The sequence below is a fragment of the Cyprinus carpio genome, chromosome A7, assembly GCF_018340385.1.
Source record: "Cyprinus carpio isolate SPL01 chromosome A7, ASM1834038v1, whole genome shotgun sequence".
Classification (NCBI taxonomy): domain Eukaryota; kingdom Metazoa; phylum Chordata; class Actinopteri; order Cypriniformes; family Cyprinidae; genus Cyprinus; species Cyprinus carpio.
Window position 1 is genome coordinate 10,784,659 of NC_056578.1, and position 23,810 is coordinate 10,808,468.

Here is a 23,810-nt window from a genome sequence, read left to right on the forward strand (position 1 = left end):
CTTTATCTTGAACCGGGGTCTGGGATGGTGAGCTGTACAGTACTAGCGACGCACTGCGACTTATTTCACTTTCGCTTCGTGCAGTCAGAAGGGTGAATCCCTGAATCTCACGCTCTCAGTCAACTTTACATGGACGACGCGGTTCCTGGAGTAGATCCAGCCCGTGAGATCTTGCCTCATGTGATAGATACACTCTCTGCTCATTTCCTGGATTCGTGATTTTTACAGTTGCAACAACTTCTGCGGTCCTCAGTGGCTCCTCCGCGTGTTTGCTGTGCGGGGGTCCCGCCAGCTCTTGGCGATGCTGCTGACAGCACATATAGAGATATGCGTTGCGTTTCTGCCAATGGAATATACTAGTACAATCCAATATTTGACAGATCTGTAAGGAGTGTTTGACTCAGCCATGGATGGATCTACGAATAGTCTCGGTGAGTGGATAAATACGGTTGGTCTTGTCACTTACTATGCTTCTGTCTATGTAATATCAATATAAACGATAAGCTTAGGAAGTTTTTTGTTGTAGAACCAACTAACTAGTTGTAGCAAAAAGCTTTGGCAACATTTCTGAGCATGAATAAGTTTTTAAACTTAAGTATTTCGAAGCATTTGGTAACTTCAGTTACAGTTACTGACACTATCACTGACACTGACTTTTACATTATGATACATTATGGTAACCAAGTTTCCGACGACATATAGTTACGGCAGTTATTGTTGTTGTATTAAAACTAAGCTGGTATTGTTTGATAGTAAAACAGCATTTTTTTAAACAAGCCTAAACTGGTCTTAGCTAGTCTCCTAGTCTGGCCAGGCAAGCTGGTTTTAAGCTTGGAAGTCTACAGTAGATAGTTGAAAAGTGCACAAAACCCCTCTTAAACCAGACAACAGGCCTGACCAAATAAATTCAAATTAAAGAAAGATTTGAATAAATTCTTATCCATATTAATTGATTATGCTTTTTTAAAGTAGCAATTTCCATAGAAACAGTGGTGTTTTGGAGGAAACTGTTAACCTGGTAAAAAATTATTATTATTATTTTTTTTTTTAAAACTTATTATTATTATTATTATTATCATCATTATTATTATGTTAGTGCCCCAGAGATATGCAGCCATTTGTGCACAATTGGATATCAAATTAATAAATAGTCTATTGTTCTGTAGACTACAGTTTGATTGCATGTTTAAGTGTTAATATCATGCAGACTTCTATGACATACCTACAACAGCAACAACGGCTGCAGTTTATTGTGTCATTTTTTTAAAAAAAATTGTAAAAAAATAATAATAACAAAAATTACAAGCAATCCAAGTCTTACTTTCTCTGTTGGCTTTCATAGTTACAGTATCTCATACTGTCTCTTTCTCTAAATGTTTCTGACACACATGTGGCAAGCCATTTTAACAGTTATTTGTTAACACACTGACTAGTATCTTAAATAATAAGTAATTAAAAAGTTTAGTTTTTCTAACTTTTTCGGTTGTTGCTGGTACATAGTCCAGTTTTACTAGTGCTTATTTATTGGATACTAATATCCTGTTATCTACCCTGATACTTGTTAGTAACATTTTAACCTCACTTGTTACAACTGTGCTTTTTCTTTTCATATATACTGACTGGTCAGGATCACCACTTTATAGTTTAATTAAACGCTTTACTTGTATGATTAAAAATGTTTCTATTAACAATTGGAATCCAGATTTAATCACTACTAGAAAAAAAATGGAATAAATGCTTAAAATAACTTTTTGTCAGATTGAAAACAGTACTATTGAATTACCAGTATTTTAAGCATAAGTGTTAGTTGCATAAAATAGATACTAGTTATTTTTAATGAGTAAATGTTTACTCGGCTTGCCATGTACTTGGTGTCTAGACAGCTTTGTTGGTTATAATGGGAGTGTTGTAGTTTGTGACATTGCTTGCAGTGAATGTAGTCTAGGTTTTCAGTGTTGAATGGGTGTCTGCAATGGTGACACGCATTTGCTTTTGTTTTGCTGGTAACATGTTGGGCCAGTGGAGAGCAGTAAATGTCATGCAGGAAGCCCTCTGGCATCATGCTTCTACCGCAGATGCTTAATTTCTACCAGCTTGTCTTTCTGTGATGGGTTCTCTGTCTGTCTCAAGTGTCTCAAAGTCTGCATCATTTTAGAAGAGATGATTGCCAAAAATGTCAGATAATTGGTGCAATCACACTGATTAGCATGTTGATGCTGTGTCAAAGTGTTTGGTTTTCCACATGTGCTTTAAAAGTGTTTTACTGTGGAAGCAGTTTGTAAATGCATCGATTTTAAGTTTGAAAATTTTGATGAGATGCAAGGAAGGAACTTGCACTTAAATTTTTTAATTATTAAAGTTAGTTTAGATTTACACAGTGATCTGTTTTCAATTGAACTTTGTCATGCTTTCTGAAACCTTGATATATGAATGTAAATAGTTTTGCATAGGTTTCCAAATCATGCGTAAAGAGACATGTCAAAATGACATTTCTTTGACCTTGACAGCATACGCACACACCAAAAAAGAAAATTGCTGTGGAAAAAATGTTCACTCAGAAATTGCCAGTAAATTTTTACAAAGAAATTGCAAGTAAGTAGCACGTTGAATTAAAGGTGAAACTTTGAAGTAGAAAAACTGCAATGGTGTTTTCTTGTGAAGCGCACTCTAATAATCTTTGTTTCATTTAAAACTTCAAAAAATCTTTTTTTACAGTGTAGGTTGTGTACAGAGTTTGTCGGACCGTTTTCAGAAATCTTTGAAAGATGTCAAACACATGAGTTATTCTTTCTCACTAGATTTTTTGTCTTAATAGATGTTTAATGCTTAGGTTTTTTGCCATGTTTTGAGAGCATAACAATGTTTCTTCATCACTCACTTGACTTCTTAACTGGAACAGATCTGAATCAGTTTGGATGAAAAATCTGTTATGGAAAATTTGTATCAACTCGGTCTCATTTGTTTCTGTTTATCCTGTGGAGTCAAATAAATGTAACTGACGAATATGTTTGGTGAAACGCAAGGAAACCTCCCAGCTAGATAATATTTTTTTCTTCTTCAAATAAACTCTGGAGGATGCTGTATCAAGTTTCTCTTGCTTTTGTCTCATTGTGGGAGGTGAGAATTTGTGTTTGTGAGTAAGAATGAAGATGCAGGGGCGGACAGTGGCGTACAAGAAGTTCCACTGTAGCCATGAGCGATGTGATGCAGCACTGACAGGAAAGAGAGCAGCAGTGAGAGGTGGGCGAACTGAAGTGGAGAAGTATCACACAGAGCTTATGATACTTTCATTTATTATATCATGGCTCAAAGTGAAAACAAACATACTAATATTAGAGTTTGTTCAAGGCCAGATTTATCCCAAGGTTTGTTGAAATTGTTTTGCATAATCATTGATCAGTAGTGGATGCCAAATGCTTCACACACTTGGTTTAGCTAAGTTGTTTTGCATGGAGCATATGGTTTCGTAAACCACAGTTGAAATGCAGTCACTCATCAGTGTTTCATTTATTTTTAGTGTTTTATTTATTTTAACATCTTTATTTTATTTGGGCTTGCAGATTCTCCATGCACTTTTGCTTGGGAAGCACAGTTACTGTGCAGTTGCACTTGACCTGGCCTTCTTTTGCGCCACAGTGAACCAGAATCTTTCTTGGATCATTGTTGGGTATGACTGCCAACTATATGCAAAATTACACATTAGTTGCACTTAAAAAATGTACACAATAGGGTCATGTGACGACGTGAAGTGACGTGTGGCCAATTATGGTGTCCATAATTCAGAATTTGTGCTCTGCATTTTATCCTCAGACTACTGAGACTCTAACTTCGGGTTACAAATCCGACTCTCTAACCATTAGGTCATGACTGCCCCCAATATGAGCATAATATAGTCATGTATAGCATTGCATAATGCATAGTGTTTCTCATACTATTTTAAGTGTGTTTACAGTATGCAGTAAGCATACAGTAATCTGAACATTACTTCTGTTTAAGGGTCTTAGGTAAGATTATCTTTAATTAGGCTGGAAATGCACTGGATTAAAGTAATTTTTTGCATTACTATAAATTTGGGTTGTTATGTCTATATTTAGTGAAGGGTTGTGAAATAAGATATGGGATGTTTATAAGATGTTTCTTTTGTGCAAACAATTTTTTTGTAGTTTAGAATGACTTGATAGCTTGATAAACACATTTGTGCATATGGTTTGCATTTACGAGAATGTGAGAGCAGAACATTTAGGGAAACGGACGGGGAATAAGGGAATGTAATTTGGGACATGGGCTGGCTTTGACGTTCAAAGAAACCATTCAGGCCAAATCCAGATTGGTTCCTCTTCCTTGAATTTACAAATCTGAAGCTGTGCCTGCATCTCTGTAGTTATTTCCCTCTGTCACTTTCTCTCTCATATCAGCGTGACTTTAAATGTACTCAATGTTCCCAATGTTTCCGGCAAAATAAGTCCACTTTGTTCATAAAGTTTTACAGACTGTATGCTTCTCTGGCCCTGCCGGTCTCACTGGACTCATTTCATTGGTCTCAGGCTCCACCTATCTGAAGATTTTCAGCTGAGATACAGGATGTGGAGACTAATGTCTCTCACATTTATTAAATTAATATTAATGGTTTGCATTGTGCAGGTGTCAGGGTTATTATCTTAACAGATACGGACAGGGAAAAAGCTACTAGTGAAAAAATATTTTTATTAAGTAAAAAATGAAAACATAACTTTGCAAAGGTGTTAAAAGTGTACTAAAAAAAGAGTACATAAAAAATAAATATAATTAAAGATACCAGATTTTATAGATTTTATTTTATGAATTTTAATTTTAGTATTTTTATGTACTTTATCTGGTTTTTTTAAATATTATTATTAAATATGATTTCTGTTTAGCTTTTATTTTATTTGTATTTTTTTCAGTTTTAATTAGTTTAGTAATTACATTTTAAACACTTATTCCAGTCCACTGACAAGGCAACGTTTCAGATTTTCTAATTAAACATCTTTTATTTCAGCTTTATTTTAATAGTTTTATTTTTAATATTTGTAGTTTAAGAAAACCAGCAAATGTGAGTGAGAGTTCTCTCAAACATTCTTCCTCACCCACAAGGCTCATTTGCAAAAATTCATAAAATCCACATAAACACAAAGCACTAACTGATACCTCATGTGCACAGGAGTGCATTTGGCCTGCTCACATCGCTGCCTGATTAATGTGGCTCAAGAGCAACACGGACAGACCTATATGAAACTCTTGAGAAGAAACTGGCTTGATGTTAATGAAACTGACCGATCTTAGGCCAACATTTTAAAACCCTGGTCACTTTTAGATTTAGACTGCTGCAGAAGCATGAGGACAATTAAGTTATCATTGTCCTCATGCTTCTGGCTTCTGGTCTAAAACGACTTTACTCTAAATTCATGAAGGCCAATTAAAGTCTTTTTTACCGTCTGTTACTATCTCCGCCGTTCTTGCCTACTCTTTTCTGAAATGGCAGACAGACTGTGCCACATAATTGTGTCCTTGTCAATGCCAGCATTACCAGCCCACTGCCATTTTCGGAATTGCTGTGGACACGCTGGCTTGATTTTAATAGGTGCAATCAAAAAAACAAACCCCTTATAATTTCTTTTATGAGTGCTTCTTGACCATAATAGCAGCAAGGCATTTAGTATGTGGAGCACAACTGTTGGATAGTCATGCAGCATTTTACATAAATGTACACCGAATTGAAACACTGTTTTTTGCTGAAATGCAGTGATTTATGTCACATCTGAGCTTTTTTAGGTTTGTGAACTGGATTTATTAGTTTTGCATGCTAAGGCATGCATGACTATCACTATTTCTCATATTTAGGGTTAGTGATTTAACCAGACCCCAAGTATTAAACCTGGTCTGAACTTGCACCATTTATGCTATATGGACATACAGTATATGATTGGACAGCTTGTTGTGAGCTATTGCTTTTCAAACTATTAGTTTTCAAATTAGATTTTTCTCATGGTGGATGATAAAATGGGTAAAAAAAATCCCATAGACTGACACTGATATAGGGACTTAAGCCATATCTTAGAACCAGAATATCATTTAGGCAATTTTAAACAGCCAAGTTAAGGCTGCTCTATGCCTGCTTAAAATTCTGCATGAAGAACCCACTTATGCTTTTCATCTACACTGTAAAATAAAGAGGTCAAGAGGCATTTATTAATCATTTGCATAGTCAACACTGGGCATTAAAATGCTTGTGACGAGGCTCAATACAGTGACAATTACAGGACCAGACATAAATAATCAAATGTTAAACATGAACATACATAATATAGACATAAATGGAGGGTACTAAGATATTAAAGTGCCATGTGCTATTCCACAGGCAGAACAATAAACACAGACAGAGCAATAAATACAAATAAGTGGCAGTAACAGATAGAGTAGCCAGTTACATAAGTGACTGTTGAGACCTAGATCATTCAGTTTGGCTATAGGTTTGGTAGGGATGATGGTGTTACATGCAGAGCTGAAATAAATAAACAGCAACTTCCCTCCAAGTGTTTCAGGACAGAGTGTATGGCCAATGCAGTGGTGTGGTCAGTGGATCTGTTAGTCCAGTAAGCAAATTGGAATGGGTCCAGGGTGTCAGGTAGAGAGGAGCAGATGTGGGATTTGACTAAATGTTCAAAGCACTTTATGATGGCTGATGTTAGTGCTACGGGGCGGTAGTCATTCAGGCAGGATTTTTTTTGTTTTTTTGGGCACAGGGATGATGGTGGTCTGCTTGAAGCATGTGGGGATCACTGTCAGTCTCAAGGAGAGACTTTGGGTGTGGTTAGAACCAGAGGGCAGGTGTCATGGTCAGCGGGTATTTTCACAGCAGGGGAAGTGTTGCCTGTCTCAAAGCTAGCATAAAATCTATTGCGCTTGTCCGGTAAGGAAATAAAATAAAGGTTCTAAAAGGCAGTTTTCGTAGCGATGCAATAGAAGAACCATTTGGTGCAATGGAAAGGTTTCATGGATGTTAAAGTTTCGTCATGGAACCAGTGATGCCAATAAAGAATAAAGAGTGTAGAATTAGTCATGAAGATTTACACCAATCAGAATGTGTGGTAACTTCACAGATCAAAGGGGTGATTGGATTACGTTAATGTGGAAAGACTGGATCCATGAGACATCTGTTTCTCATTATTAACCATTTGGTAATTATCATTCAAACAGGTGTTTAGACAATATGATGAGTTATAACTTTGACATAGACATAGCTAGACAGAAGAACTTACCATGTAAAACAGAGCACTTCTTTGTTCCTTTCTTTTGATTACTGTCCAAACCAGTCGGGTTGTATTGTGTTACACTACAATTCGCTGTAGTGACAAACAGTGTAGGCTACTTGGCAACTCGGACCTTTTGTTTGGTGACTGCAGTGAATCTACCACAGAGAGATCATAGGGGGTCTTTATATTGAAATCCTAGGCCAGTTTTAGACCACACATAAGTAACTGGCACTAATTATTTCTGTGCCTATATTAGTGTAACGGGAACTGCAAGTAGAATTTTAGCACTGTAACATATTGAACTTTGTTCCAACAGCATTCTAAATGCTGAAATACAAAATACTGGAGTGAACTATTGTCCTATTGTAATACTGTAGAGACCAAATGTTTGAAAACAAAAATATATACATCAATTTGTCTTTCTTAAATCTGTCTGAAATTAGACTGTTTCACCAGTTTATTGCTAAAGTTTTGGGGTTTAAGCTCCATTTTTGTGTAGATTAATTGTACTAGTTGGATTTCCTTTAGGTTGGAAACCCTATCCTTTATTTGTTGTATTCCTCTATTTTCTACATAATATTTACAATATAAAATATGAATAATGTGCATGTTATATTTTATTTCTGATTCATGTTAATTTTATTCTTTGGAGAGTCAAAACACATTTCACTGTATGTTGTGCTGCATGGTTGTGTGGTTATGTGTGTGAGATCAACAGAATATGAATGTAAAATACAGTTATAGTTTTTTGAAAATTGTGTGTGGTGTTAATTTTTTAGTTTTTTATCATTCTTGTATTTCTGATAAACATGTCACATAAATCAAATAAAAAAATAATAGTTCTGAACCTCACTTATAAAACTTTCTATAATTTCTGGTTGTTATTAAAGGAAATACTCTGTATTTAAAAACTGATTTTGGTATCAGCATGGAATGTTATGACATCTTGGTGGATCTGCATTACAATTATCCCTGCTATTTTGACGTGAACGTTGTTTGATCATATCTTAGATCTTTTGATTCTTTTCTTGTGCATGTATCTGCCTGCCTTCAGAGACTGTTGGGCCACTTGGAGTTCAGCCAGAGGTTGATCTGGATGTAAATATCCTGTAGATCTGTTGCCACATCCTTGTTCATTTGTCTGTGTTGATCTGTGTAAAATTTGTTAAACGTTAGACTAATTTATCCATGCAAACCTGTGGTTCGCAAGCATTTGTAGTTTTGTATAACTTCCATTGTTAACCCCTTTGTAATGTAAAATCTTCTAGAAAAGTGCTATTTAAATAACTTGTCCACCCGAAAGCTGGTTATACAGAAAGACATACAGGTTTGAAACAATGTGCGAGTGAGTAAATAATGACAAAACTGTAATTTTGTGTTGAACTGTTCCTTTCAGGCAAATAGTGTTATTTTGTCCACAGATGTAACTCATCACCATCTGCAGTCATAATTGAAAGTTATTTAATAAAAAAGGGCTATTAAATGATTTGTAGCGTTCATAGTGCATCATTAATCTCTTCTTTCAGTAGATTCACTTTTAGTCCATATTTGTGGGCGCTGTGCACTCGTAGCACTCTGGCCCTGTTTACATCTGTTCGGTGTATTTGTGGTTTTGGCCTCTGGTTGGTCTTGTGAAACAGAAAAATATGTTAGCTGGAAGAGAGCGTCCCACATCTTCAATGAACCCATTGTGGGAAGAAATCAGAGGAGTCAAGGTTCTCATCCAGAGGCATTGAATAGCCCTGTTAATGAGTCTCTGTGTGTGAGAGAAAAAGAGAATGTTATAGTTTAGGCTTCATTTTTGTTCTAATCTGAAAGAGCACAGAATGCATTTGTGGTTCAGGAAGTCTGGACCTTTGGTTATGCGCACATCCTGTTGTATTTCAGAGAACTTGAGCCAATCATTTGCAGCAACAGCATGTCTAAATAAAATGGGTCATGCATCACCTTGCTTTGCAAAAGCTAAATTAATATCTGACTGAAATCTGGTTTATATCGTGTCAGACTGTAATTTAGTTTAATTATCAAAGGAGGGTTTTTTTTTTATTTGGTATCTCTCAGAAAAGAATTTAGGTTACATTTACACAAGTGCGTTTTCGTTTTAAAATGCATAACTTTTGCTATAGTTAAGCCTGTCGTTTACACTACTCCGGCGTTTTCGACCTCAACTTGGCTGCCCACATTCCCTCTGCGTATCCTTGATGACCGTGTAAACAATAACATCGTGCTCATTGTTGTACCTGCATGAATGGTCATGTGACATGCGTTTTAGGTTGTGTACTGTGAACGGAGATCGTTTCTGAAACACAGTGAAAATGCCGCTTTAAAACGAAAACGTACGTGTAAACGTAGCCTTAGATTTCTCCCTCAGTTTGTAAAAATGTAAACAAAAATAATAACAACAATACAGTGCACCTACAGTCAAAGTCCATCCATAGGGAAAGGTATTGCACCAGAATAAACTTTAAAATAATAGATTTATGTTTTATGTTCATATAAGACTAGTATGATAAAAATCACTTACTAGTTACTAGTTTGCACGGTGCATGCAAATATAACAGAATGTAGCTATCTATAAAGGACTGAGAAATTCCATCACAGGATTTGATAATTCAGTTTGTTTATTTAGACAAATTTAGACAATTTTACTCAAAAGTCTTTTTATGTGGAATAATATTGTATAAGCATCTATAAGCTTCTTTTAAACCCCCTGCAATGTTTGTAATGTTTTAGTGTAAATATAATTTCTGCTTGTTTAAATACAGAATGACGGAAAACCTGAAATTGTTATGTGTGGTACTCAACAAAATGCTTTAGATGCTGTCAATAGGGTTTAAATTGCATTGAAGATGCAACATTCTTTTAAAGGATTTGGTCACTTCCAGTTTTTAAATGTCCTGCTAATTTACTCACCCCATGTCATCCAAGATGTTCATGTCTTTCTGTCTCCAGTCGCAAAGAAATTAAGGTTTTTGAGGAAAACAGTCCAGGATTTTTCTCTATAATGGACTTTAATGGTGGCCAATGGGTTGAAGGTCCAAATTGAAGTTTCATTGCAGCTTCAAAGGGCTCTTCACGATCCCAGCCAAGGAATAATGGTCTTATCTGCCGAAATGATCGGTCATTTTCTAAAAAATAAATAAAAATGTGTATCATTTTTAACTACAAATGCACGTCTTGCACTAGCTCTGCGACATTCATTACATAATCACATTGGAAAAGGTCACGCGCGGTTAGCTCTTCGTCTGTGTACTCTGGTTCAGAAAGGTAGGGTGGGGCGAAAAACTCCCATCTAATTTTCTTCTCCAACTTCAAAATCATCTGACATCATTGTTTTACCTTTTTTGTAAAGGGTGTTTGACTTTCTTTGCACAATCGTTTTGTAATCAATGGCTCGGTGCTTCTGTGACCTTTTGAATGCAAGATAAATGCATTTGTGATTAAAAAGTATAGAAATTTTTATTTAATTTTTAGAAAATGGCCGATCATTACACTAGATAAGACCATTATTCCTTGACTGGGCTCGTGTAGAGCTTTTTGAAGCTGCACTGAAACTGCAATTTGGACCTTCAGCCCGTTGGCCACCTTTTGGAGTCTATTATATGGAGAAAAATCCTGGAATGTTTTCCTCAAAAACCTTTGCGACTGAAAGATAGACCTGAACATCTTGGATGACATGGGGGTGAGTAAATTATCAGGAAATGTTTATTCTGGAAGTGAACTAATCCTTTAAGGCACATCATGACAGCTTTGAATAAACCATTGACATTGTCTAGACAGTAGTCCAAGGCCCAATTGTGGTTAACTACTGCTGAAGCTCAGTTCTGTGTAATTCAGTCAATAAAGCATGTTCATTGAAGAGGAAGTGCTTCAGGCTTGAAAAATGTTGTGGCAGAAATACATTAGTCCATAATTCCAGGTGATCAAGGCAAAATGAAATGGGTGTGTTTGTGGGAGAGGATATCAGGAATACTAACTGCACCCCTTTGATGTGGTTTGTCAGCAGTATATATCACCAGTATGAGAGGCTTCTCTTGACATGTGTGATTGGAAAGTTTGCTGTTTATTATGTTTTTAGTTGTATTTACATGTTTTTTTTCCTGGCCAATGCTGATATACTGTATATGTAAAATACAAACATAATTTTGTATTTTGTATTGTATTTTACACAATGATGGTTTATTTTATACAATTATTTTACAATGTTTTAATGTTTCTGCTTTTATGACGCATCGTGTAGTTAGTTGAGGAACTTTTAATGTTGCATATAAATGTTTCCGTGTGTTTGTTTTTGTGTGGCCTATTGTAACTAGGAGAAAAGACCTGTATGCCTGTTTAAATGTAACAAACACATCTCATCTATTGAGCAGAAGCCTAGAATTCGCTGAAGCCTAAAGGGCAGAACATTTCAGTCTGTGGCAGTTGCACTAAAGACTCCCAATTAAACTCATGCAGTTTCTATTATGTTCCAACATTTCAGACATCAAGAAGCTGTAGGCTATTGGTTTTTTTTTTTTTTTTTTTTTTTTTTTTTTTGTGATTTAGAAGCTAATTTTTAGGTTATACTAAGCTCACATACAACCAAAACCTCATACACTTATTATCAACATGACATTTTGCATAGAGAAAATTAATACTTCTTTTAGGACCATTACGTTTTGTTTTTTGCATCTCATTGCTATAATGCAAATAAATAATGATATATTGTTTAAATTGTGAAGTATTTAAGTAATTTTACAAAAGAAAAGTATATGTTGTTCTGCATTTATTTTTATGCTCCCCTTTTTTATTTTGAAATGTTTTGTCATTTTTTATGTGATTTTTATTTTTTCATTGTTGTTTTCTAGATGATGTGTCTGCAGAAAGCAGCACAGAGTTTCCTGACAGGATGTCTTTAATGGAGGTGCGCCTCCAAGCACAAGAAGATGAAATAACGCTACTGAAGTCCTCATTGGCCGATGCCTTGCGTAAACTCCGCCTCCATGACCAACAGATACCCCTGCTTAAACAGCAGCTGATTGCTGGTAAGTGACGTGACATTCAGCCAAGTATGGTGACCCATACTCAGAATTCGTGCTCTGCATTTAACCCATCCGAAGTGCACACACACAGCAGTGAACACACACACACTGTGAACACACACCCGGAGCAGTGGGCAGCCATTTTTTTTTTATGCTGCGGCGCCCGGGGAGCAGTTGGGGGTTCGATGCCTTGCTCAAGGGCACCTAAGTCGTGGTATTGAAGGTGGAGAGAGGAATGTACATGCACTCCCCCCACCCACAATTCCTGCCGGCCGGAGACTCGAACTCACAACCCTTCGATTGGGAGTCCGACTCTCTAACCATTAGGCCACGACTTCCCCGTAAGAGGTTTGTTAAAGGAATAGTTCACCCAAAACATTTCTGAAATTAAAAGATGTAGATGAGTTTGTTTCTTCATCAGAACAGATTTGGAGAAATTTATCATTACATCACTTGCTCACTAATGGATCCTCTTCAGTGAATGGGTGCCGTCAGAATGAGAGTTCAAACAGCTGATAAAAACATTGCAATAATCCACACGACTCCAGTCCATCAGTTAACATCTTGTGAAGTAATGCTAAATTTCTCTAAATCTGTTCTGGTTTATATAAAAAAAATCTAGATCTTGGATGGCCAGATTTCAGCAGATTTTTATTTTTGGGTTAATGATTTCAGTGTGCTACTATAAAGGCATTGCAACAGGTTTATTGGTATTATAAATGTATTGCAACAGATTTTATTGCATTGTTTTTCCTCAATTAAAGTTATTGCAGTGAAGAGACTTCACTCATGTAAATGTGTGTGTACAGTGAACCCTGCTGCAGCCCGAGTGTTACATCAGTCCTGTTATGTGGATGGATTCTCTAAACCTTGCAGACTGTCTACAAGCTCACTTGACGGATTTCACCACCCTTCAAACAGGTATACATAGGATTCTGGATAGTGCTATTTACTTTTATAATTTAAACTCACAGTCACACAGTCATTTATCAAAATATCTGTCATCCACAAATGAAATTCAGTTACAGCTTGAAGTTTCAGATATGCTTGATGATACTGAGAAGAAAAGCTTTGTGAAAATCAGTTTGGCCGCCCACACGTTTAATACAAAGAAGCAGAGCAACATTCCTTGGCAAACTGCATATTTGGGACATTCTGAACAGCATTCAGAGAAAAGGGGAGAACAGTGGAAACTGTGTTATTTGTGTTCATTATAATATTAATGTTACTTTAATGAGATTTTCTAATTTGTATGGTGGAAAATATAAATTACAGTTTTTCTTTTAAGTTTACTGCAGGTCTGCATTCTTGTACTGTTACAGTATGGTGTAGCTTTGTGGTGGAAGGTTGTTGGTTTAAACCCCGCATTGAATAATGAATACTAAACTTTCACCGTTATGATGCTGAGCAAGGCACTTAGGTTCCAGTAGCACTGGATAGTGACAAAAAGTAATGGAAGGAATAATTCTGAGCAATTCTGTCATCATTTACTCATTCTCATGTCATTCCAAACCGTATGACTCTTCTGCTCAACACTAAATTTGCCATTTTGAGATACTAAGGCCATTGAGCTCTAAACACCAAAAACAAATAGCACCATAAACCAGTGGTTCCCAACCAGCAGTCCAGGGCCATAGAATGACTGTTGTTATTATTAAAGAACATTCAGTTCTTGAAACTTCTAGAATCATGGTTCATTTAATATATCAGTAGTTTCTATTAATAAAGTTTGAAACCAAGCAGCTTTGTCATAATTACAACAGAAATGCTGAAAATATCTTAGAATACAGTAAATGGAGAGGTCTTCGAATATTATGTTGGACAACTGGGTCAGCAAGTTTTTTCAGAAAATTTCTTCTATTTCTCATTCAGTGCTATCATATGGCTTCAGAAAACTTGACATGTAGTGCTTTATAACCTTTATAAGCTTTATAACCTCAAAAAAGCATTTTGGATATTATGCAATATCTGTGTTTGTGTTCCATGGAAAGAAAGTTCCATGGAAAAACATGAGGATGGGTAAATGATGGCGGAATTTAAATTTTTAGGTTGTTGCATTCACTTTAACCGACATGCAGCATGTTGAGAAATCCTTCATCTTAAACACTCTGTTCTGTTTGTGTATCTAGCCATATCTCAAACACAGCTGAAAATGGGGAGGGCGGGGCTAAAACCATTTCCAGCCACAAACCGAGCACTAGTGACAGGTGCACTCAGACTGAGCCGTGGATCCCCAATCACGAGACTGTCCCGTTGGCCCTGACACCGGCCATCCAGAGTCTCTCCCTGGAGGATGCATTACCTGAAAGCATCCAGTTCACAGATGAAACCCCGATCAAACTCCGCAGAGAGGAGGAAGATGCCTTTGAAGAAGAGATGGGGAAGGACCAAACTTGGAGCTCCTTAGTAGAAGAAACCATCCAGCCCACCACAGTCAGAACCCTTCAGCAACAACAGAGCAAAGGCAGCGAGGACAGCCAGGGTTCATGCCCTCAAACGCCAACATCCTCCTCGCCCGCACCCCCAAAAGAGCTGGCATCCAGCCCACATGGAGGCCCACTCTCCTCCATTCGGGAGGAAGAGAACATGCTGTGCGTTGACCTCCAAAAGTGGAATCAAGCATTGGCTGGCTGCTTGAATTCACTGCTTCTGGTTTTGGTGTAAATCCTAACATTAATGCTTACGTTGCTGCAAAAACCAAAGTTACAGCTTGTTGGGACAGTTTTGGCTCCAAGATTGAGCTAGATTTACAAAGAAGCCTGAGGGGATAGTCAAGGAATCAGCGGGAGTGTGTAATTTAGGTCAGCCCGGATTTTACTTGAGGTTGTAGATGTTTGTACGTCAGTTTTAGTATGAAACTTGTTACTTGTTACATTGCTAGTGGATGAATACATTTAAATAGCTTCAAAATAGATACTAAAGCTCATTTAAACTTTAGTAACATTTCAAGAGCTATTTTTAAAATGCATAACTTTTTAATTGACGTTTTTTGTTTTCTTTTTAATGCATTTTGCAGACGCCTTTGTCCAAAGCAACTTGCATTGCATTTAAGATGGATTTCCTGGGAATCATTTCTTGCACCATTGAGCTGTTACAGTAATATACAGTATTGGTCCTTTAGTAATACCATGACTATATTGATGTACTTCTGGCATTCATTCAGCTCTTTTAAAGAGAACATCTCTAATTAATGCTTTGACTTCCTTGGAAAGGCAGATGTCAGAGTTCTAGGTATGCATGTCCGTTACCACAGTTGCAAGAACAGTACAGCATTCCACAATAAATTCAGCAATAATAACTGTCATCTAGACCCGTTGACTCTCCTTCAGGTGAATACGGAACGTATGAGATCGCTGCTAAAGCCAAAAAGCTGTCATTGTGACAGGAATGCCTGAGTAGATATGTCAAAACAGCTCCTTGGAATCTTGTCTGTAACGTGGTTTTGCAAAAAACACAAAAGCTCATGACTGAGGCATTAAAATCATACTAACCCATCATATAATCTCACTTAATCTTATAAACAAAGCAAATCTCTTGATTCATTGACTGATTTATCTGCATGCTTGCTTTGGGTGGTCTTTCGTGTAAATGTCGTCTTGGTTCCCACAAATGTAATGTTCCATGTAAACAGTGCTTTACAGATAATTATGTCTCATCCCTTCCTGGTATCCTTGCATGGACATCAAGCAAAAAAGGTATTGGGTTTATAAAGTTATGTGGTGCTAGAATGCTGTGGTAGAATGTTTTGCAACAGAGCACCAGGCAAAACTAAACAATGCTTGCATCGTTAAACATTCATGCCTTGTTTAGTTTCAGCGTATGAGGGAATCGAAATGTGACCAAAGAATGTATGTAAATATGTGGTTTACAATTGTAGAGTGTGAAATCCCAAAACCTAGCTGTCCATAATTAATTACTTATTCATGGTAATGTATGAGTTTGAGACACTTACCAAGATAATGCAAGATTGTGTTGACAGAGTTAAAAATGACCAATAGCGGGCCCCCAAGCATCTTAACATATAAGACCATTTCAGATGGTGGTCTGGAACTTGTCACTCTTCTGCTGGATTAGCACTGAATGAAAACAAATGTACAGTTCTAAAGACATTCCATGCAGACAAACTCTGAAACTATCAGCGTACCATGGAACACACTGGCACAATTTAAATGTTAAATGCATATCAAGTCCCATGCACTGATTAAATGGACATTGACCATATGTTACATTCAAAACGAAGTTAGGAAACGCATAGTTAACCTTGTTCAGACTGTTTTCTGCCAATACATTTTCTCTTTAAACTGCATTAGACATAAAGGAAATTAGACAAAAAAATCATTAAATGAACACTTATTTTATTAAACATTTGTGCATTATAAATTTACAAGTCTTTCTCAAATATTGTCTATTTTGAGTCAGATATTGAGTGAACAGTCTATGTAGTGTGTTGGTCTAATGCTCATTTCAACTACCGTGTAAAATGTGCCATATGAAGTGTGACAGGATTCAGCTTTATTTAAGAGTGGACAGCCCCCTTTATCAGCTAACTTTCACTTCTCCATCTGTCACTGCAAGTATCATCATTGATCACATGACCACAGATATTTCCTGTTTCATGTAGCTTTTATTGGATGCCTCTTAGGGTATTCAGAAGAACAGGAAATAGGGCGTGCTAAAGGAAACAATCCCTCAGTGAGCACAGACTTACACTCCTACACACACACAAGTTCAAATCCTTTGTGACATCAACATTGCATTCAATCACTGATATCTGATTTATTTGCATGGTTTTGTGTGCATGATTGTGGGTAGTGGGTTTGATCATGTGGGTGCATTTGCATGCTGCACACATCCAAACTTGATGGGACTCTTAAATGGAAACATGCTAAGCACATTCTGTCAGTTCTGTTACTGCATGCTAGCATGCTCATATCTGCATTGACGACTACTTGCATGCGCTCTGTGAATCTGATTTCCCGCTGCATGCAGAGAGTAACTAATGTCTCTTCTTGAGATCAGGGTGAGGAGGAACAGCGAGAAAAGCAGAGACTCCCAAGACAAGACCAAACAGCGGCTTTCTAAGAAAGCGGCCTCCTCTACAAACTTACTCACACGGTCTCCAAGTCTGGAGAGGTGAGACGTTTTTTTTTTTTTTCTGTTCAAGCATGCACTTTCACATAGCGGAATGTTTCAGAGTAAGTAAATACTTTAAGTTCTATCAGCACAATCTATGAGATGCTGTCGGTTTCCACAGAAAATCGAAAAATGACTCATTTCTCAGTTTATAGAAACAACATGCATGTACAATGGATGTCTGTGGGGCAAGTGTACCAGAGGGTTTCAAATAATATTTTTATGAAAGCATTTACAATGTTTCTTTAATAAAATATGTGTTTTTGAGTTGTAAAGTTGTCTAAATAATCCTTTCCTGTGGGTGGAGTTTCCTCCATGTAAACAACACTTCCTAGACAGTAGTTATGTCCAGCCTTGTTTGGATGTCATGTAAAATGTTAACAGGTTTACCAGGTTTTGTCAGTTGGGCCATTGCATAAATGTGTCAAAGTCATCAGGCAAAATGTAAGGCACCTAGCATTTCCATTGTGCTTAATTTTTGTAATTTAGAGTGCCACAGTTGGTTTTAATAGAGATTAAAGGAATAGTTCACCCATAAATGAAATTTTGCTGAAAATGTACTCACCCTCAGGCCATCCAAGATATAGATGAGTTTGTTTCTTCATCAGAACAGATTTGGAAAAATGTAGCATTACATCACTTGCTCACCACTGTCTGTTATGACTCTCATTCTGACGGCACCCATTCACTAAATTCCATTGGTGAGCAAGTGATGTAATGCTAAATTTCTCCAAATCTGTTCCAAATTTTCTTTTTAGGGTGAACTGTTTCTTTAAGTTAAAATTACATTTTTCTGTGCATTTCATGGAAACCTTGTTATCATGGAATTTCCTGCAAAATGTGTCTTATTCTTTTAAAATGTATAACTCAAGTATGGTTTTCAACATGAAAATAGTCAAAGAAGCTGGCGTGACATTAAAAAACAAATAAACAATAACTTCCGTGTTAATATATATGTTCTATGTTCACTATGTTAAATGATCCATTCACTAATTAAGTGATGTGTTTGTCTCCATAGCCGGGCAAAAGACCTTATCTCCAGTACAGGTAACAAGGCGTCTCTCTCATTCTCTCACCTTCTTTTTCTTCATTCATCTTTTATGAGCATTTCTAAACAGCATTGATCTAAGCAGCCTAGCTTTGTCATAGTTCAGGCTGTTTTCTCGTTTTCTACTTCAGTTTCCGAGTAACTTCTGCCTCTTATAAAGAGATTACAATGCTCCTTTCTATTCTCATTCCTTGTGGCGTGCTAGATTACTGGAAAAGCTGTCATGTGTTACGAATATAAGACACTTTTAACCTTCCACTCAACATGTAGTCATTGTCTGTTCAGTTTCCCACACTCAGGATCGTCAGGTTTTAATTTCTTGAATCATTTTTTTTTTTTTTTTTATTATTATTATTTTGAAAAAATATTTGAAAAAAACAGTAACATACGGTCTTTTAATCTCTTACTTCACATATAGACCTATGGATTCAGAATAATGGAACATTGCTCATAGCACATCGTAATTGTCTTGATAGTTTTTTATGAAGGCAGTGAATTTATACACAAGTGCTGATGTGATTGCTGCAGCGGTGGTACTTTAAATGAGATCAATTAGAAAGCAAAACTTCTCAGACAGTTTTTCTATGCTGACTGTTGGCACACTAAAGCAGAGCACACTATCAGCAAGCTAAATATATAATATAATCCCTTTAAATATTTGAATCTCTCCTTTATTTTTTCATTGCAAAACTACAGTTGCACCAGAAATGATTGAACTCACTAGTCACCCTCACTAATCCCAGCCCATCCAATATCACTTTTGATCAGTTTAATGCATCCTTGCTGAATTAAAAAAAAAAATCTTTCTGACCTCAAACTTTTGAAAGGTAGTATATCAATCCACAGACCCCTTTCAGTAGCTTCATGGCCCCCAGGTTGAAAACCCAATTCATAACTGAATAAAAATAGATTAGAGAGCAGATTCTGCATTGACCTCACTGCAGCAAGCGTGACTCAGCACAGCCAAATTTTAATTACTGTAAGAAGCCATTAGTGGCCTCATGTCTAGTCTTTATATATTTATTTGTTTGTTTATTCATTGTGCATGTACAGATGCCGGTTTCCTTTTGCAGTGAGACACAGGAGTACTTGTGCTCACACTGGAAAGTTACTCTCGTTGGTTATGCAACAGCACTACTCTAGTTTTCTGTCCAGGATGATGGATGTCTGTTTCCCTTTCCCTGCGTGCCAGATATTTACACCACCGTTTCACAGCACTGCCTTGGCCATTTTATTTGTGTGCGTGTGCCGTTTTAATAATTTAATCACCTGCACCATTAAATGGCTGGGGAAAGTCATGTGAACGCTCAACATCAAACATATGTTGTTTTTCCTTCGGGGATGAAACTGACACATTTATGGAATGTTGTTTCCCCATCACTTGGGCGACATCTATCTGATAACATTGACATATCAACGTCCTTCTGGAGTCGTATGTGGGTTAAACTCAAAACCATAGGATGCTTCCGCGGAATACGGGATATACCTACTTTCTCTTGTATCAAAACAACCCATATTATATAAAAGATTTTCAAAGGTCAGTGATGTTTTGATGCAGACTTTGATTATTAGTTTCTGGCTATTGCTTTTAATGTCATTCCTTTGCAGTAGACACACAGATTACTTGCTTGCCTCATTGCTTTTAAAAAGCTCTTTTAAAAACAGAGTTTACTTCTCAATGCAGTCCAGAACCAGGTCCAAACAATAACACCGATGAGTCAGAGAGGTCACTGGAGCTCCCTGTAGAGTCAGTTGGCACGCAGGAATTCCTAATGTGTTTTACAGTTGCAAAGATAATGTTTGTTTGCATTTATTATCTTTTAACAGGGTCTCAGGGGTCCAGGAGAGGAACGCAGAGTAGGTTTCAATCATGGTTTTCATTCTAACTAATTGTTGCCTGAAAATGTTCTTGTATAAAATATTGTAATAGAAACTTTTATATTATATTTTTTTATTTTTAAAGTTATATAAACTGTATTCTTGAAGTTAACAAATCCAAATTATAGTAATCGTTTCAACTGTAAACATCACAGTGTTGTGCATTCTCCCATTTATTTTGCTCACAGGTCAGTCAATCAAGATGTTCATCCGTGGACGACCAATCACAATGTACATTCCTTCAAACATTCTAAACTACGAGGAGCTGAGAATGGATCTCCCCTCACAAAAACTGGATCTGGATTGGGTGTATCCTAGAGCAATTCTTTTATCATTGTTTTTTTTTTTCATTAATTAATTACATTTTAATTAATTAAAATGAATTAAGTAATACATTAATTTGCTTTCATATTAATTAAAAGTTATTATAAAATAAGAATAATTGTAAATTAAAAAAAATAAAATAAATAAATAAATTGCATCACATTCCTTTTTTCATTATTTGAAAAATCTTGATGCATTTAATTTTTTTTTTTTAATGCATCAGATTTATGCCTAATCACCTGTATTTTTAAACTGATAAATATGCAGACAGTTCCCTCAAATGTTGACTTATTGATAGACAGCATGTGTTCTTCCAATACATAGAACATTAATCATTAAACTTGGCTTATGCTTTCTCAATTTCATATTTTTGGGGAGTATACCCAAGTAGAATAATATACTTGTTCCCTCCGTTATTTTGGAAACAGTATCAATCACCTTTTTCCGAAAATCTTATTTTGCCTAACGTTGCTAAGCATAGTGACTAAGATTTCCTTTATGTAATGCATAAATATTAGCAAATGTTCCTTGACCTTTTTATTTTCAGCTATGGTTACCGGGGACGGGACTGTCGAGCTAATCTTTACCTGTTGCCGTCTGGAGAAGCAGTTTATTTTATTGCATGCGTGGTGGTTCTGTATCATATCAGAAACCAAACGCAAAGACATTATCAGAAGCACACAGACTGTGTCAGATGGTGAGATTGAAGAGTTATTTAGATGTGCACCTAATTTCTTTCGGATTATTATGTTCTTACTTTTTATTTTTTTTTGGCATGTAGTCTTGCCATCCACCCAGACAAGGTGCGTGTAGCATCTGGACAGACAGCAGGAGTAGACAAAGATGGCAAGGTGAGATACACATTTTACTGATTAACAAGATGTGATGATATCATGTATTTTTACTTTTACAGTGCAAATAATTCATATGTTATTTGATAAACTATTGGGAAGTTAAAATTGTGCTGTGATGTCTTAAACTATTTGATATGGCATTTTACTAATTCTGTTATTATTTGCATGCATGTAGATTTTATGACCTCATATTACATTGAAATATTTGTAAAAAAATAAGTTGATGATGCAGAGCCATTTAAGTTGGCGAATTGCTCTTGTTCCTCTTTTGTAAGTCGCTTTGGATAAAAGCATCTGCTAAATGCATTAATGTAAATGTAAATTAACTAGTGAAGGCAAAATGGTCATTCAGATTGTTAAGAATCAAAAGAAATGGTAAAACAGTCTGTTATACAATCATAAAAACTTTAACCTGACATCTCAAATAAACCAAACAAACCTCATGTTCATGTTATGAGCCAATTACTTTCTTACGCTTTCTGTGTGTGCATGTGTGTTCGTCAGCCTCTTCAGCCCTTTGTGCACATCTGGGACTCCAAAACGCTAGTGACACTGCAACAGATCGGCCTCGGCACATTTGAACGAGGTGTCGGAGCCCTAGCATTTTCCAGTTCAGTGAGTATTGCCTGCCATTTCGCATTCTTTCCAGTTCAAGCATAGCAGACAGAGAGAATAGACTGCTGTTAACATGTATTAAACATATAGAATATAAAGAATTATTAAATAATGTAAAATAATGCTATAATCCAGGATCCAAATCACTTCACAAACATTTCTAGACTATAAACTTTGGCATGTGGCAGTCTTTTGGAATAGGTCAATTTCAATTATAAATAACTACAGTTAAATACACAAACATTATATTGTGAAATATTATTATAATTAATATTAATTATAATTAATTAATAATAAACTGTTTTCTATTTTAATAATTTATTATTCATTATAATTATTTAATTAATTAATTAATTTAGTTAAATTTTAGCTTTTTTAACAATATTGATAATATTAAGAAGCTCCAGAATGATTTACGAAGGATCACATCACACTTAAGACTGGAGTAATGTGTTTTAAAATATATTAAAATAGAAAACATTTTTTACAATTGTAATAATATTTTATAAAATTATTGTTCTTGCTGTATTTTTAAATCAAATATATGCAGCCTTGGTGAGCATAAGAGACTTCCTTCAAAAATATTGAAAACAATTTTTTTTTTTTATTTTGACTGGTAGTTTTTTTTTTTTTTTCTTGTTACAGGATAATGGTACATTTCTCTGTGTGATCGACGATTCCAATGAGCACATGATTTCTGTGTGGGACTGGAATAAAAACATAAAGCATACTGAAGTCAAGGTGTGTTTACGTACACACACACACACACTTTCTACCATTACAGTATCTTCATGAAGCTACATGGATATAGCTTACATTCTCATGATTAGTAACCTAGCAATATATTTTTTCAAGCAGACAGTATTTCCTAATAAAAACTCCAGGTTCGACCCTCCATCATGTCTGAAATAGTCCTAAATTGTTTTTCAAAATGTATTTGACTTTTTAAGATACATTATCCCAGTGATTATTTCAGCAGCTCTTGACTGAATATACAGCCAACTGCCTGCGTTCTGTAAAGCTGTCAGCTTTATTGTGGATGTTTTTTTTTTTAGCTCTGTTGGATCCTTTGTCCTGAATATTTCCTTCTTCTTCAGCATGAGCGGTTTGAGCGGGGTTGCTATGGGAGCGGCTAAATATTTTACAGTAGATTTGTGTGAGTGATCGCGAGTGTTTTTAGGACTGGCCATTTGTATGAAGTAATCTTTCTTCCTCGTGTTTTATTTTTGGGCTTTGTTGATAGTAATGGATTTAGGAAGTAGTTGGACTCTGAAAAGCACAATGTTTTGTCAAGGGAGTTCTGTTTGCTGACTGAGCTAATCTAGATTTTTATCTCAGTATGAATTGTTTTTTTGTTGTTGTTTTTTTTTTTGTTGTGTTATATATATTTTTAAAAAATTTTCAAGAGCAAGAGAAATATATGTTTTTTGTTTTTTTTTGTGGCGAAATTCTGGAAACAGTAGTACTTGAAGATGAATACACAGAACATGGTTGCAGTACAAAATTAAAGAGCCTGAACAATTTAGAAATCATAAGCAGTAACAATATCTTCTGCAGAGCTTTGAAGATGTATTTACAGTTTCTGGATTACACCTTTTAATGCTACAGGAAAATTACAGTCATTTTCTGTCATTAAACTGACATGAGCTGCTATTGCAGCTGCAGA

At 36.0% G+C, this 23,810-nt stretch overlaps 1 protein-coding gene across 4 annotated transcripts in view; it reads left to right on the top strand.

Moving 5' to 3' along the window:
- Positions 1 to 87: 87 nt before the first annotated feature.
- The window catches only part of LOC109069118 (echinoderm microtubule-associated protein-like 3), a 31,433-nt gene continuing 7,710 nt past the window's right edge, over positions 88 to 23,810 (top strand). Inside the window, exons 1-12 of one of the 4 annotated variants that reach the window (XM_042759594.1) lie at positions 88 to 431; positions 12,119 to 12,295; positions 13,102 to 13,213; positions 14,422 to 14,883; positions 17,312 to 17,425; positions 18,444 to 18,472; positions 20,301 to 20,330; positions 20,540 to 20,660; positions 21,223 to 21,372; positions 21,457 to 21,526; positions 22,034 to 22,144; positions 22,790 to 22,885. In XM_042759594.1, coding sequence (XP_042615528.1) covers positions 407 to 431; positions 12,119 to 12,295; positions 13,102 to 13,213; positions 14,422 to 14,883; positions 17,312 to 17,425; positions 18,444 to 18,472; positions 20,301 to 20,330; positions 20,540 to 20,660; positions 21,223 to 21,372; positions 21,457 to 21,526; positions 22,034 to 22,144; positions 22,790 to 22,885 — 1,497 coding nt within the window. In that variant the 5' untranslated portion in view covers positions 88 to 406. The other 3 variants (XM_042759595.1, XM_042759596.1, XM_042759597.1) reach the window with 3 other exon arrangements.